The sequence below is a fragment of the Prunus avium genome, chromosome 1 (assembly GCF_965620075.1).
Source record: "Prunus avium chromosome 1, drPruAviu1.hap1.1, whole genome shotgun sequence".
Classification (NCBI taxonomy): domain Eukaryota; kingdom Viridiplantae; phylum Streptophyta; class Magnoliopsida; order Rosales; family Rosaceae; genus Prunus; species Prunus avium.
Genome location: NC_142284.1, coordinates 61,201,780 through 61,218,098, shown reverse-complemented (window position 1 = coordinate 61,218,098; position 16,319 = coordinate 61,201,780). Strand labels below are relative to the sequence as shown.

The 16,319-nt window shown below is 37.9% G+C and overlaps 1 protein-coding gene across 1 annotated transcript; it reads right to left on the bottom strand.

Moving 5' to 3' along the window:
* Positions 1-501: 501 nt before the first annotated feature.
* Positions 502-15,955, bottom strand: LOC110765776 (alanine--glyoxylate aminotransferase 2 homolog 1, mitochondrial). The gene is made up of 10 exons (XM_021969007.2): positions 15,499-15,955; positions 14,649-14,722; positions 4,205-4,361; positions 3,717-3,887; positions 2,894-3,037; positions 2,601-2,780; positions 2,183-2,408; positions 1,543-1,656; positions 1,338-1,424; positions 502-844 (listed from the first exon to the last, which is right to left on the bottom strand). Exons 1-10 carry the CDS (start codon positions 15,760-15,762, stop codon positions 801-803), a joined length of 1,461 nt encoding a protein of 486 aa, XP_021824699.2. The 5' UTR covers positions 15,763-15,955; the 3' UTR covers positions 502-800.
* Positions 15,956-16,319: the final 364 nt, after the last annotated feature.

Here is a 16,319-nt window from a genome sequence, read left to right as displayed (position 1 = left end):
CACTGCAGTATTTTACCAGAAGTGACATGGAAGCTCCGACAACTGCCGGAGCTTGCTATACGCATGTTTTCGGCTGCAAGGCTGTCTTTGACTTCATGAACACAATCTTTGCTGCGAGCCAACTCCAACTGTTTCATTGCTAAATTTATCAGATGGAGCTTACTTTTGATAGGACATCGGGCTTACCTTTTCATGCTGCGTTTTTTATATGAGATAACAAATTTGGAAGTTGTAAAATGACATCCTTTTACATCCGTCTAGAGTATCTAGAGGCCCCTTAAGTTATAATCATAGGGGTTACTTATAATTATTTATAACTTGTGCTGTAAGAATTGAACAGCTACTTGGAAAGTAATTTTAACAACCCTCTTTGGATCATGAGGTTTGTGAGTGTTGAAAATAACCTACGCAGCACTGACAATTTTTCTTTCTTATTTACAGAATGTTGGTTGGCTCTCTATTCAACACTTTTCCACTTTGAGGTGACATTTTGGAGGAAGAAAAACCAGACCTCAAAAAGGGTTTAGTAAATTAGCAACTTCCATCCTTAACAATGAAAAACATACAGCTTATCTCTCTCTCTTAATGGCCTCCGATGATAAGCTAGCGGAATCCATTTTGGTGCACAGATTGGCATCTTCACTACTCGTACATGGATCGATTTCATCCAACAGTTGCTAGCCACCTTCGTGGAGATGACCAAGCTGCTATTTCTCATGTAAAATGAGCACAAACTCTAGGAATACATTATTGAAAAGTTCTTTACAAACCACAATTTGCAGACATAATAGTTTGTAGATTCACAACTTTGACATGGAATAGTCCAAAGCATCAACAAGAAAATCTGCAGACATAAAAGTTTAACCTAAGTATGTATCTCAACCGAAAAAACATAACCCAAAAACAATTATTTCATCTGTTATATGTCACCACACGCGCACACCCAAATGCACGCTCACAGTAAGTATGCATATGAACCATTCATGTACAATATGCAACAGTTGAAAAACATGTCTTCATTGAAGGACCTTCTTCGGGACAGAAGTTATGGACCTTATTAGAAAATAATTATTATATTTCTTTCTTCTTTTTTGTCATTCGCTAGGGAGGGGGAGGGGGAGGTATTATATTGGGTTGCCTCAAGATTGTCTTCTACGTGAATCGAGCCTGGGTGCACTTGGAGGGGGGAGGGAGAAAATTATTATTATATTCACATGCATACATAATATGTGTGTGTGTGTGTCTAGTGTTGATTAGGCTGTTGTCTCTCAGCTCATAGAATGCTTTCCAGTTACCATTTGGGCTAATTCATACCAAGCGTAAGACATAAAAAGTACCTGCATCATCTTTGGTAAAACACATTGGTGGCTTTATCCTAAAAACATTTCCATGTAGTCCCCCTTTGCCAACTAGAACTCCGAGCTCTTCAATCAATAACCAAATTATGATTAGTATTTAGAAAGGAATTCATGGAGATAAATGTAATTTAACTTAGGATCATTGAAAGAATTTATACTATGAGCTGGGAGGGTGTCTTGATACCTCTGAGTTTCTCGAACAAAACTGTGGTTTCTGCCTTCGCAGGCGTCTTCTCTTTCCTGTCAGTGACAAGCTCTATCCCCACCATTAAGCCTCGGCCTCTGACATCTCCAATGACTGACAGAGAATATAATATATAAGAACACTTGCAGTAATATTTAACAGATTCAGAGACCAAAATACGGCACCAGAAAGAGGAGCACCAAATTGCAAACAATAAGTTAGGACTTAGGACTCAACTGATTCTACAAGGCAAAGTATAGAGCGAGGCAATAGAATAAAGTCTAAGCACAATAAACCTCTAATGAGGTTAGCTAACTATATGTAGGGAAACTAAAAGAAAAGAGTAACTCCATCTTTTGGAATATAATGTTGGTGGAAGACCAACTTTCTGTCATTTTTAACATTTTTGAGTAGCGAATCATACCAAAAGGAGTATAGGTATCATGAGGCAAACCTTAGAGTAGTTCAGTGTACTACTACAGAGTAAGCTTTGCTTACATTCAAAAATATAAAACTGGCTCAGCTGATTTCCCCATTAACAAAGGGCCATGACATGGGCTATAGATAAATATTTAAATTCCAGAGATACATGCCTATAATAGAGAGAATTCTAAAGACGTCAAGTTCAAAGAGTAGTTACTTTCATATCTTTGCTGAAGATCTCTCAAACGCCCAAGCAAGTGAGAGCCAACATCAGTGCAATGAACTTGACGCTTCTCCTTATCAATAACTCTGAGCACTGCAAGCCCTCCAGCAGAGCATACAGGGTTTCCACCAAAAGTGTTGAATTGAATCTTCTGGGCTAGTACACTTGCTATTTCTGGTGTTGTCACCACTGCTCCCAATGGCAACCCGTTTCCAATGCCCTGAAATTTTTTAACAAAGGAATAAAGTGGTAAATAGTTCAGTAAATAAGTTATTGTGTTTCACTAAAATCAAAGTCATCTATTGGAAAAGGCTGACAGTGAAAACATGCAACACAACCATATACTACTGTTGTAACACCAAACCGCATATTTCAAAGATAAAATACAAACTATCAATTGATATTTAAAGACCTTAGCCATGGTAACTATATCAGGAATGACACCCTGCGTTTCAAAGCCCCAATAATGGCTTCCTGTGCGCCCAAACCCAGTTTGTACTTCATCAGCAATGCAGACACCACCAGCCTTGCGAACAATGTCATAAACCAGTTTTAAATATCCAGGTGCCAATTCAACTGCTCCTCCAACTCCCTACAGTTAGATAACGTGAAGAAATTTTTTTTGAATTAAGTATCAGATTCCTAAGCACAGGGCATTATATGTATAAATTTAATGCCACATCTTAAACAACATTCAGTACCAACCTGAATTGTTTCAGATATAAATCCAGCAACTTTTCCTGAAGTTCCATAATCAATGTGATCTTGTACATCTTTAGCATAACTTTTGGCATCCGAGCCAAAGATTCCATGGTATGGATCTGGATTTACAACATGATGAATTTCACCCTGCAATGATAAAGCAAGTAGTAAGTAGATAAGACAGAGAAGTTGGTGTCTCAATAGTGTTCATGTATGATTATTGTATAACTTTATATTGGTGACACTGAAAAAATAGTAATGAGCCAAAGACTGAAGACTCGGCAAGAGTATGAATTGATCAATGTGCATTGCATATGCATGCTTTGCTATGTTAGAATGAGTTACAAACAATCTCGTCATAGAGCAGAAAGTTTGTGAAGATAGGACATTATCTATAGTGAACTTCCTACCATGCGTGTTTATAACTACTATTAATCATAATGGAAAAAAAATAACTTAATGAAATGTAGTCTTATTAACATTTTTTAGAACTTTTATTTTAAGAATATTGTGCCTGCAAAACCATAAATTGTGTCAGAAAGATAAGAAACAATTCTTCCATAACCCTGGTTTACATCAAGAGACCAAATTGAACAGCATAGACGCATATCACAGGTAACATATGTCACTAGTAATTTACATGTTATTGTAATTAAAATGTGATAAACTGGTTAACGGATCACCTTGCCTACCTCTCTGGAAATGGAACTCTGGTTCTCCCCAGTTTCTCTATAAAAGTAATGACATATCAAATTTGGATGTATTCTAAACATAGCATGCCAGAAGATGGATCTTTGGAGCTATACTGACTACTGATTGTACAAACCTGTGGAATTGGATACTTCCATGTGTTCAAAGCGGTCAAACCAATTGTATTAGAACTTCCCCCATGATATGCATTTCTCAACGAAATCATATCAAGACTGCCACTATATAGACGAGCCATCAACATTGCTAATTCATTTGCTTCTGTCCCAGAATTCACAAAGTAAACAACCTGCAGTTTACAATTGTCTATTCAGTAGTTGGCAAGTAAAAAAAAAGGTGATAAATGAAGCACATAAAATGGATTACACAACAGTCCCAGAAGTCTTCTGTCCTAGCAGTAATTGAGAAGTATCTCAATTTTTGAAACCAGATAAACCATAACACTGTTGCTTTATTCAGTACTATTACTTAACATTTCAAAGGGAAGGCTAAAATATAATAGCTTATGCAGCCCTTAATTAAACAAATATATAATTTTCTACCATTAAGAAAAAATAAAATTTAGTGTCAGAAATTGTCTGGAAATCTAGTTTGAAGAACTTGAACCTTTAAATTTCCAGGCATTTTTGAAGCTAATGCCTCGGCAAAATCAGCTATTGCATGGTGCAGGTAAATGGTTGTGGCATGCTGCAGAAGCTTGCTCTGCTCCATGATAGCATTTAAAACTTCTGGATGGCAATGTCCACAAGAAACAGTGACTATCTGTTGCATTCCTAAAAGGACACAAATTAATGTGCAAACAACCAATTAAAAATACCCGCAAGTGCACGAATCTAATGAAGTATAGATTATGTAAGTACGGGGTCGATCCCACGAAGAACTTGTCGGTTTCCTATAAGTTCTAATTTGAGTACGTAAAGAACACTAATTTTACACAACACACAAACACAATACAAATTGGAAACTAAAAATGAAGTAAGGAAGATAAAAGAAATGAAACAACACAAGAAAACAAAGAAAAACACAAACAGCACTTTCTATCACCCGTTTATCACCATTTGGACAGATTCGTTTCTCTGTTTTTCAGTTTCGACCTCTGTCCAGTTTTTGACCTATAACTTTCCAACCGTTTATCCAAAATTCACGTTCTTTATACGGTTGGAATCAGCACAAAAAATGCAAGAACACAACGCGGACCAAAAGTCCAAAACAATTACGGAAACAAACAAAATTCAGTGACAAAGACACAAAACGTGTCAAACACGCAACTCACACACACATTGGGGGGTTTTTTTTTGATTTGGTTCAAGTGACCTATTTCTATTGCATGAAAGTAAATGGACTTTGAATTTAAATGTGAATGGCAGAGATGAATTATCAAAATGTGAAATTAAAATGTAACAAACACTAGGGTTTCGGAATCCACCCTAAACAATTCTACCCATGTTCATGGATACTCAAGTGATGAACTCTAAATGTATTGATGAAGATGTTCGCAATCAAGACCATGGGTCGTGGCTCAAGACGCATTGATTCTCTCTAATATACGTAAAGTGCATGGTTCGTGCTACAATACTTGTGCCCTCCTCATAACCGAACCTAGGTATGGTTCGTACTTCGATTCGATTGCAAGGAAAACCCATTAAGTTCAAAGAGAATATGAACATCACAAGAACCCTAATAGCATGGTGTTTACATTAGGTATTCAAGAAACCAATTCACATGGATGGTTCTTACTCCATCCATCTATTGCTTAGGAAAACATGAAGATACACATAATCCCAACAACCTCAAGAAGCATGCTTTCAAAGGTAATCAATCAAGGAAAACACACATCAAGGATAGATTAATTTGGTGAATTGGAATTCATCAATTGTTGTCAAGAAACCAATTCACATGATGCTCACTTAAACAAGTTCAATCATTTGTTGCTAATTAGAAATTGTGTTCTTGGTTATCTTACACAACTTCTCAACTTTAGCTACATGCATACAACCTAAGGTGACTAAGCAAAGGAAGCAAACACATATCATAAAATTCAATTAGTGAATGGGGTTCATCAACAACATCTAGAAATTCATACACTCAAGCATCAAAACAATAAGGTAATCATGTTTAGGGCTTCAACCTAAGCCCTAGCTATGGAGTTTAGTTGCTCATACTTATTCCAAATACAAACTCGAAATATAACTAGAAGGAGTTTACAGATTTGGAAATGATGAAAGCTTGAAGTCTTCAATGGTGGAAGTCTTCTCCTTTCTTCCTTGGCTGCACCTCCTTCTCCTTCCTTGCCCTTAGCTCCCCAAAAGCTGCTCTCAAGTTGTGTAGAATGTGGAATAGCCTAATTTCCCACGATCAAAAGGCTCCCAATATCAGATTGCAATTTTGACTTCTCCTCCCTCTCTCCTCCTTTCCAGCTTTTACCTTTTAATATAAAACTACCACCTTTGATAAAGCCTTAGCCCATTGTCCCCTTGCCATGATGGAGCTTTGACTTCACAAAGATGCCAAAAGCTCAGAAAATATCTATTTTACAAATGTAATTCCTTGTTACCAAGAGTTATGGTAACAAGAAGTTAAGATGACACAAGGGAGGTAAAAGCTGGCCAAATCCGGATTTCCAGAACTATGGTAACATGATGGATTGGTTGGATAGGCAATACTTGTCCAATGGAGCTCAAATTTGGATATGTTGTAGTTAACATCCATTGGAACAAGTCTCATGAAGATCATGACCTCATCCGAGTACCAGAGCATGTTGATCCCAGGCCAAGAAGTTGACCTACGAAAATGAATAAAAACAGAATTTATAACTAATAATGCACTTTTAGCTCATTTTCATCCCAACCAAGGCAAAATCTAAGAAAACACAAAAAGGAAGTAAAAAGCTATAAAATGTCAAGAACTAACTCAAAATAGTGGGTGAATAACATGAAAAATCATGTGTAAAAATGAACCGAACAAACTTCCCAAACTTATCTTTTGCTAGTCCTCGAGCAAAACAGAAACTAAAACAAGACTCGAAACAAAACTTTTCGAACACTTTCCAAAGAGAGAGTGACTTATGCAAATGACTCAAAAATTTTCACAAGAAAAACTTAGTTTAGACATTAGTCACAAGGCGGCAAAGTTCAGAACACAACATGCTCAAGTGTAGTAGTGTGATGGCCAAATGAAACTCATTCTCCAATTTCAGTTTTCACACAACTTCAAAAAATCATACCAAGCACAAATGTAACTTCAAATCTCACCAAAGTTGTCCTCTCACAAATGAATCACTCGGGAGAGGGTTACAATGCATCACTCAATAATAGACATGAGAATAGAGTTAAACCATAAGGGACTTAACTCAAAATTAGCAAGCTGAAAAACATGCATGAATATGATCTCAAGAAGGATGCTAAACACTCAAAAGCTGAAAAATGTGTGCAAATCAACCACATGACATTTAGGATCAATTTAGGTCTTTATTATAGGTTGTAATGGGGCTAAGGGTGCAAGGTAGTAAGAAATGAAGGATATGGATACAACAAAGTCCAAGGAACTCACAATGTAAGAGCATATAATCGTTGACTAAAAGACTTTGAAACATCACGCTTAAGATTTTCAATTTTTTTTTTATTTTTATTTTTATTTTTTATTTTTTTTTAGGGGTGATCAAATAGACCACAAAGCCTTGTACCTCCACTAATTATGATTCACACTCCTTCCTTCCATTCGAACAACCAAGAAACATGGAATTGGATTTGAAACCATTGCCACTTAACCACAACTTTTCTCTTTTCTTTCACCCTTTGAGTGAAGTCCTCTTTTTTTTTGAAATGTAATAACCCTTCCCAAACTTAGCATGAAAAACATATCTAAATTAAAGCTCATGAGTTCCTTAGAAAGGTATATTCTTGTTTTTCAGGCTAAGGCTAGAAGTAAAAATTGGTTACTTGAAAGAAAAGGCTTACATATAGGCTCAAGGTGGTTAACAATGGAAAATCATGCTTACGCATGCATAGGGTTAGCTTGAAAGGCACAAACGGTCCAAAGAGGGCCTTAATATCATTTCTCAAATGTCATGTAATCAAATTGCACAATAATGAATGTCTTTTAAGTGCTCAACCAAGTCAATGAATAATGAGATCAAACAACAACTCGGATGACAAGAAAAAAAAAGAATACGTGTATAACACTCATGAATTGAAGCAAAAGGCTCAAAGCTCACATTATTTATGGTTATACAAGTCTAATTCATGCTTGATACAATTCTTTGGATCATGCAAGTCCCTCAACTGGAGAATTATGAAACAAATGGCAAGTGCATAGAGGGTTTCAAACATATCATGCTAGAACGATGCCATTTAGTGAATAACAAATTTTTTTTTTTTTTTTTTTGCATTTTCAATCAAGTCATGTAAACATTCATCACAATCTCATCGTATATGTCCGGAAAGTGACTTGAAAACAAAAAGACTCAAAACAGAAAAGAAAACAAAATAAAAGAAAGCAAGAGTTTAAGTGAAACGAAAAAGACTTGCTATCCCTTCCCAAACTTAAACATAAACATTGTCCTCAATGTTAAAGAACTTAGGCATCAACAATGTTATAACAAGAAATAAAGGGAATAAATCAAGTAAATACAAGAACACACAAGAAAAACAATTACAACACAGTTGCAAAACAAAACAAAACAAAATAACACCAAACAAAACCAAACAGTAAGCCCTAACAATAGCCCTACGCACGCAGAAATCCAACCCAAAGAAACGCACAAACCAAAATGAAAGCCCAACCCAAACGAAAGCCCAAAAGCGAAGAGAGTAATAAGACAAAGAAACCAAGTCAGAAGCACAAAGAGCGAGAACTCAGAAAAATAGAAAAAATGGGCCCCGATGTCTCGGCACCTGTGAGTCACAGGATACAAAGTGAGAGACGTGTCGACAAGCAGAGGTCTCTCTCACGGTCCCAAGCCAGAATTATTGGCTTCATAGGAAGGCGTGACGACTTTCGTTTCTTGAAAGCGCTGAAAGGCGGAAATGCAATTAAAGGGGTTGGGGGACAGGTGAGGCGATAGAGGGGGATAGGCCGCAAGGGCCGCGCCAAACCAGAAGCGCAGTGGCTAGGGTTACGTAGAAACTAACTCTATAAAAGAAGAAGAGAAAGAGTTGGGGCAAAACACACAAAACTCAGAAACACACAAAAGAGAAAAGCAAGAACAAAAGAAAAGAAAGTTCAAATGGCCTCTTCCTACCCATTCTCGCTGGATCTCAACCTAGCTCAACCAACTCAGACTCAGGGCCAAGCAGTGGCACCAGTGTGGATGCCCTACTTTGCCTCAGCACGGGGGCACGTGACAGTGAATGACTCGATACTGCTGGACAACGATGTTGCCCTTGGAGTTGCTAGAAATCTAGTGACTCCCAAGGATATACGGGTGCTGGGATCAAGGGATGACAACCGGGTCGTGAGCGATGCTCTGGCACTAAGCGTGCAAAGCACAGCAACAGTCGCAAGTGTGGGTCATCGCCTAATTGCGAAGTCCCATGAGGTGGAGGTGCTAAGAGGTCAGTTGGCGGCAGAGCGAAGTATGGTTGAAGAGTGCCAGAGTATTATTAAAAGTTTAAAAACAGAAAGGGCAAGGATACTAGAGGTGAATCGACACCAGCTGGAGGCGTTGCGGGAAGAGAACAAAAATCTCTCAAAGATGGTAAGTGTTTACGCCCATGACATGAGAAAGCAGCTGGAGGACATAGACCGACCGGGAAAACGCAAGAAAACAGACCGCGAGAGTGGTTACGCTCAAGCTAAGAATGCAATCTTTGGGAGCTCGAGTGATGAGCCCCAAGAGGCTGTGCGTGAAGCCCCGGAAGTGGATAGCCAAAGGGCTAAACTCAAGGGTCCTATGGTCGAGACACCGAGCACTGGAAAAAAATGATTCTAGTGTATTATTGGTGTGCCTGTTTGTCTTTGCCTTTCGGTGAAATATTTTTTTTTTTTTTTTTTTTTTTTTTTTTTTTTTCAATTTCTCGTTTTCGGAAATAAAAGAAAAGAAAGTTGCAAAAGACAAAGAAGAAAAACAAAACGCACTTCCCAAACCAGAATAAAAGGAATGCGACAAACGAAAAAGACACAAATCACACTTCCCCAACTGAAATAAAACAAAAACGACAAACTAAAAAGAAATCAAAACATAATGCACCAGAAAACAGGGAGGAAAAGAAAGCAAAGCGAAAGTAGAAATGCTTCCCCTTTTAACTGGACGCAACCGCAAATTGCGCAGGAAATGCAAAGTGGTGTCGGCTCCCTTATGAGCATATGTCTATTTAAACCATTTCTCGGTTGAAAGAAGGAGCATCCTGCATTTCAACCTGCAAACTCAAGAAAAACCATCAAAAAGCCCAGACAGAAAAATCAATGGCATCCCCAGATATGCTTGTTGATGACCTTAACCTTGAGTTGTCGCTTGCACCACCAAATGCCCAGATACGGGCTCCTCCAAACCCTATCTTCCCAAACTCCTCATACCACCATGGCTCGGCCTCAAACTTCTCTGAGGCGGTGCCGTGTAGGGCAGTACTGCCGGAAGGCATGACTGTCAGCAGACTTACAGTTGCAGATCATCTGCATGTGGCGCAGAGGTCTGACAGGATGGCAGTGGACGAGTCCCACAATCTAACCGTGCTCAACGCGGTCTCGGCCACAAATTTGGGCATGCGCCTACTGGCGAGAACACGAGAGTGCGGGGCACTGAGTGAGGAGGTGGCGGCCCTGAAAGCTCTGGTGGCGGACCTGCAGAAGCGGCTCTACAGTGCCAACCAGCATGTAGAGATGCTGCAAAAAAGGAATGATGATCATGTAGAGCTGCTGCAGATTCTACAAGCAAGAACAGATAGAGGCAATTAGCAGAAGCCTCAGGTGGTGCAAAATGCAACAATGAACATGTGATTGAGAAATTTATGTTTTTTTTTTTTTTTTTTTTCAAGTTTGTGTTTGGAATCACATGTATGGAATGAAATAAGCATTTGAGCCAAAGTTCAGTGTGTGCAATCATGAAGCAATCTACTTCCCAAACTTAACAACAAAATAGAAACACAAACAAGTAAAGGAAAGTAAAAGTAAGAAAAACAAAGAGAAACAACAAGAAAATCGAAATTACCTTGGTTGGAGATTGAAATCCTAACTCAAAAGGAAAATAAATAAATAAAGTAAAATAAAAGTAAGTTTGAGTCTAGAGAAACTCCACTTTGAAGCGATTAGGACGAAAACAAACTTCTTCTATTCACCTTGGGTTGCCTCCCAAGAAGCGCTAAGTTTAAATTCTTTTGCCGGACTTCCAACATACTTGGGTCACTTGGGGGGTTTTGGCTCAATCGCCTCCTTGTGCCGAACATGAAGTTTCTTCAAATCCCTTTGCCATCTAATCAACCCATTTCGTATTCTTTTCTTTTTATGCACATGAGTAGGTTTCAAAAGCAATTTTAAGCGCTCTTCAATACGTGGATTAGATGGAGGAGGCACATATTTAGGGTCGGGTGGCCTTCTCATTTGAGTAGAAGGAGTGACATTGAACATATGATTGGTGCTTGGAACATGGATGTTCAGCTTGTCTTCCTTTAGTACTTCAAAAACAGAATATGGCATTAGATTAATTGAAGCACCGAAATCAATTAAAGGTTCCTCAAACAATTTATCACCAACTATACAAGGAATTGTGAAACTTCCTGGATCTTGCAAATTGGGAGGAAGCTTCCTTTGCAAAACAGCAGAAACCTCTTCCGTTAATGCAACAGTTTCGCATTCCTTGAGCTTGTTTGCATCCAAGGAAGGAATATTGACTTGCACTTGCTTGAAAGTTTCCAATATGTCCTTGGCATGTTGATTTTTCCTAGAACTCATCAACCTGTGAGGAAAAGGAGCATGTAAGATATCTTCATCAGTAGGTTCACGACTTACCTTCTCCTTTCTTGCCCTTCTTGCAAGTTCATGCTTTGGGATCCACTCAGGTGAAGATGCTGCTTGTTTATCTTTCCCCTTGTTGATTTCATCCTTTTCCTTAGGCCCAATCACTTGCTCAACCTGCATTTCATCAACATTGTGAATCAAATTTTTAGAACCATCAATTTCACCAATTACCTTACCAGTTCTCAAGGTAACTGCTTGAACATGCTCATGCCCGGTTGGTATCACTGTTTGGTTAGGCATCATCCCAACTTCCCTTTTACTCAAAGCTATAGCAATTTGCCCCACTTGATTTTCTAGATTGGCAATGGCCTTATTCATTTTCTGCATGTGGGTATCATTCCTCTGCATGTGAGTGTCATTCCTCTGCATGATGAAATTATCTGTGTTTCTAACCATTGAAGCAACAATTTCTTCCAAAGTTGGTCCTTGAGGTGGTTGATGAGATTGACTAAGTGGTGGTGGATTATAATATTGGGGTTGACCATAAGGTGGACAAGTATTATGTTGGCCTTGATATGGTTGATATGACCCTTGTTGAAAATTTGGATTGTCGGTCCACCAGAAGTTTGAATTATTTCTCCACTCTGAATTGTATGTTTGTCGGAAATATTCATTCATAGGCAATTCATTATGAAATGAGCCAAAAACATTTGCTTCTTCCATCACAAATTTATTGGAGTATTCTTACATAGTAAGTTCCACAATTTCAGTTGCGGCTACCATTGGAGATGGTGGAGGTGACTCCTCGGATGTTCCTGTAGGAAAAAGAAACAAAAACAAATCAAGATAAAATGAAACAACAATCAATAAACAAAAATAAAACTAAGTACTCTAAACATACTCAAACAAAACAAATAAGAAACCGTGCCAGTTCCCCGGCAACGGCGCCAAAAATTGTTGCATTCCTAAAAGGACACAAATTAATGTGCAAACAACCAATTAAAAATACCCGCAAGTGCACGAATCTAATGAAGTATAGATTATGTAAGTACGGGGTCGATCCCACGAAGAACTTGTCGGTTTCCTATAAGTTCTAATTTGAGTACGTAAAGAACACTAATTTTACACAACACACAAACACAATACAAATTGGAAACTAAAAATGAAGTAAGGAAGATAAAAGAAATGAAACAACACAAGAAAACAAAGAAAAACACAAACAGCACTTTCTATCACCCGTTTATCACCATTTGGACAGATTCGTTTCTCTGTTTTTCAGTTTCGACCTCTGTCCAGTTTTTGACCTATAACTTTCCAACCGTTTATCCAAAATTCACGTTCTTTATACGGTTGGAATCAGCACAAAAAATGCAAGAACACAACGCGGACCAAAAGTCCAAAACAATTACGGAAACAAACAAAATTCAGTGACAAAGACACAAAACGTGTCAAACACGCAACTCACACACACATTGGGGGGTTTTTTTTTGATTTGGTTCAAGTGACCTATTTCTATTGCATGAAAGTAAATGGACTTTGAATTTAAATGTGAATGGCAGAGATGAATTATCAAAATGTGAAATTAAAATGTAACAAACACTAGGGTTTCGGAATCCACCCTAAACAATTCTACCCATGTTCATGGATACTCAAGTGATGAACTCTAAATGTATTGATGAAGATGTTCGCAATCAAGACCATGGGTCGTGGCTCAAGACGCATTGATTCTCTCTAATATACGTAAAGTGCATGGTTCGTGCTACAATACTTGTGCCCTCCTCATAACCGAACCTAGGTATGGTTCGTACTTCGATTCGATTGCAAGGAAAACCCATTAAGTTCAAAGAGAATATGAACATCACAAGAACCCTAATAGCATGGTGTTTACATTAGGTATTCAAGAAACCAATTCACATGGATGGTTCTTACTCCATCCATCTATTGCTTAGGAAAACATGAAGATACACATAATCCCAACAACCTCAAGAAGCATGCTTTCAAAGGTAATCAATCAAGGAAAACACACATCAAGGATAGATTAATTTGGTGAATTGGAATTCATCAATTGTTGTCAAGAAACCAATTCACATGATGCTCACTTAAACAAGTTCAATCATTTGTTGCTAATTAGAAATTGTGTTCTTGGTTATCTTACACAACTTCTCAACTTTAGCTACATGCATACAACCTAAGGTGACTAAGCAAAGGAAGCAAACACATATCATAAAATTCAATTAGTGAATGGGGTTCATCAACAACATCTAGAAATTCATACACTCAAGCATCAAAACAATAAGGTAATCATGTTTAGGGCTTCAACCTAAGCCCTAGCTATGGAGTTTAGTTGCTCATACTTATTCCAAATACAAACTCGAAATATAACTAGAAGGAGTTTACAGATTTGGAAATGATGAAAGCTTGAAGTCTTCAATGGTGGAAGTCTTCTCCTTTCTTCCTTGGCTGCACCTCCTTCTCCTTCCTTGCCCTTAGCTCCCCAAAAGCTGCTCTCAAGTTGTGTAGAATGTGGAATAGCCTAATTTCCCACGATCAAAAGGCTCCCAATATCAGATTGCAATTTTGACTTCTCCTCCCTCTCTCCTCCTTTCCAGCTTTTACCTTTTAATATAAAACTACCACCTTTGATAAAGCCTTAGCCCATTGTCCCCTTGCCATGATGGAGCTTTGACTTCACAAAGATGCCAAAAGCTCAGAAAATATCTATTTTACAAATGTAATTCCTTGTTACCAAGAGTTATGGTAACAAGAAGTTAAGATGACACAAGGGAGGTAAAAGCTGGCCAAATCCGGATTTCCAGAACTATGGTAACATGATGGATTGGTTGGATAGGCAATACTTGTCCAATGGAGCTCAAATTTGGATATGTTGTAGTTAACATCCATTGGAACAAGTCTCATGAAGATCATGACCTCATCCGAGTACCAGAGCATGTTGATCCCAGGCCAAGAAGTTGACCTACGAAAATGAATAAAAACAGAATTTATAACTAATAATGCACTTTTAGCTCATTTTCATCCCAACCAAGGCAAAATCTAAGAAAACACAAAAAGGAAGTAAAAAGCTATAAAATGTCAAGAACTAACTCAAAATAGTGGGTGAATAACATGAAAAATCATGTGTAAAAATGAACCGAACACTATCCCAGCAAAAGCATCAAGGTAGCGCCTGCCATTCTCATCGAACAAATATTGCATCTTCCCTTCAACAATATTGAGCTGTTTACACAATGATAAATAAAACAAAGAAATCAGTTTCTGCTTAAACTGTGTTAATATCGAAGTGGACATCTGGTAGCACAAAAGCAAATGCAACATCATACAGGCGGGGAGAAAATAATTTCCATTCACTAGCAAATGAACTGGTGGTGTTGAGCAAAGGCAATAAACCATATAAGAACACCCTTATGCCTTGGAACCAGAATTTTTCGACTATGATACATGCAACATAAGACTCTACCACAAAACTTGACTGAATAATTGCTCGGTAAGCAGTTTTACCAATAATACAAGATTGAAAGAGTTTAGCTAAATGTCAAAAGTCACTCAAATTTCACTTCTTATTGATTGGTGCATGGCAAGAGAAGCAACATGAGTTTTTTTTTTTTTCCCAGACAGAGCCATTGTAAAGCTTTTTTCAAACGATAAAACGAACCAGCCACAGAGAAAGTGCATAATTAACTCAAATGAACATACATGTAACAAAATATAAATGGGTCCTGAAATCCAAGGTCCCAAGTCTTGATTTTAAAAAAAAGAAAAAAGATTGATACTTTGTTTTATATTATAGTCAGTTCCTTTTAAAATTTTCTCATGAAAATACTGTTCGATTAAATTTTCCTCTAGTTTCTCAGCAGCCAAACGGCCGGAGGGACTAAAGTCCAAGAACAGAGAAACAAACCAGTTATCCAAATGGTAAATGATTTCAACCAAAACAGAAACAGGCCGCATTTAATCCAAATGGTAAAAGAAAGTGTAAAGATAAACAAACATACAGGGTTCTGATAATAATGGAAAAGAGAAGGACCCAGAAACTTCTTTCGCTTCTGGAAGACCTCATCGCCCCGAGGTCCATTGTAAGGCTTTGGCTCGTAATCAAACGGCGGCAGCAAAGGCAGAGCAGCCTCATGATCAGCAGCAGAAGAAGGAACCGTAGAGAAAGAACCGCAGAGAGATGGCCGGTGACAAAAACGGGAGCCACCAATCTTGGTCTTGGCTTCCCCTAGAGCTTTCTTCAAGAGCTGCCTCTGCAATGCCATGGCTGATTCTCAAAGAGACCCAAAAGACAGAGAAAATGTTGCAGAAGAAGATGAAATGTGAAAACGGGTTTTCTGAGTTGCAGTGTTAAATTGAATCCATGTGTGATTTTGTATTGTCAGGCAGTGTGTGCGATGAAGTGGAGTTTCATTATTTTTAGATTATCTGCATTTGTTTGGTTGTTGGTGAGGAGTAAAAGTTTAGACTATCGTTTGTATTAAAATAAATAAATAAATAATTTAAACGAAATAGTTTCAATACGAGATAATAAATACATAAACAAAAATTAGAAATGTTCCTGATAAGTACATATGCTAACCTATATGGTAAACGTTGCTAATTGATTGGATTAAACTCAACACTAAAAATTTCATGGTGATCAAGATCATGCTTTTTTCTTTTTGGTTCCATTCTATCATGATAATTATGATATAATAATATAGTGCTTTAAAGCTGTCACTCACTATATTATTGATAGACAATGGATTAGGTGAATATTCTGTAGGCCCTACTTGCCTGTCCTCAGTGATCAAGTCAAAGCTCTTCTTGCATTTTAAGA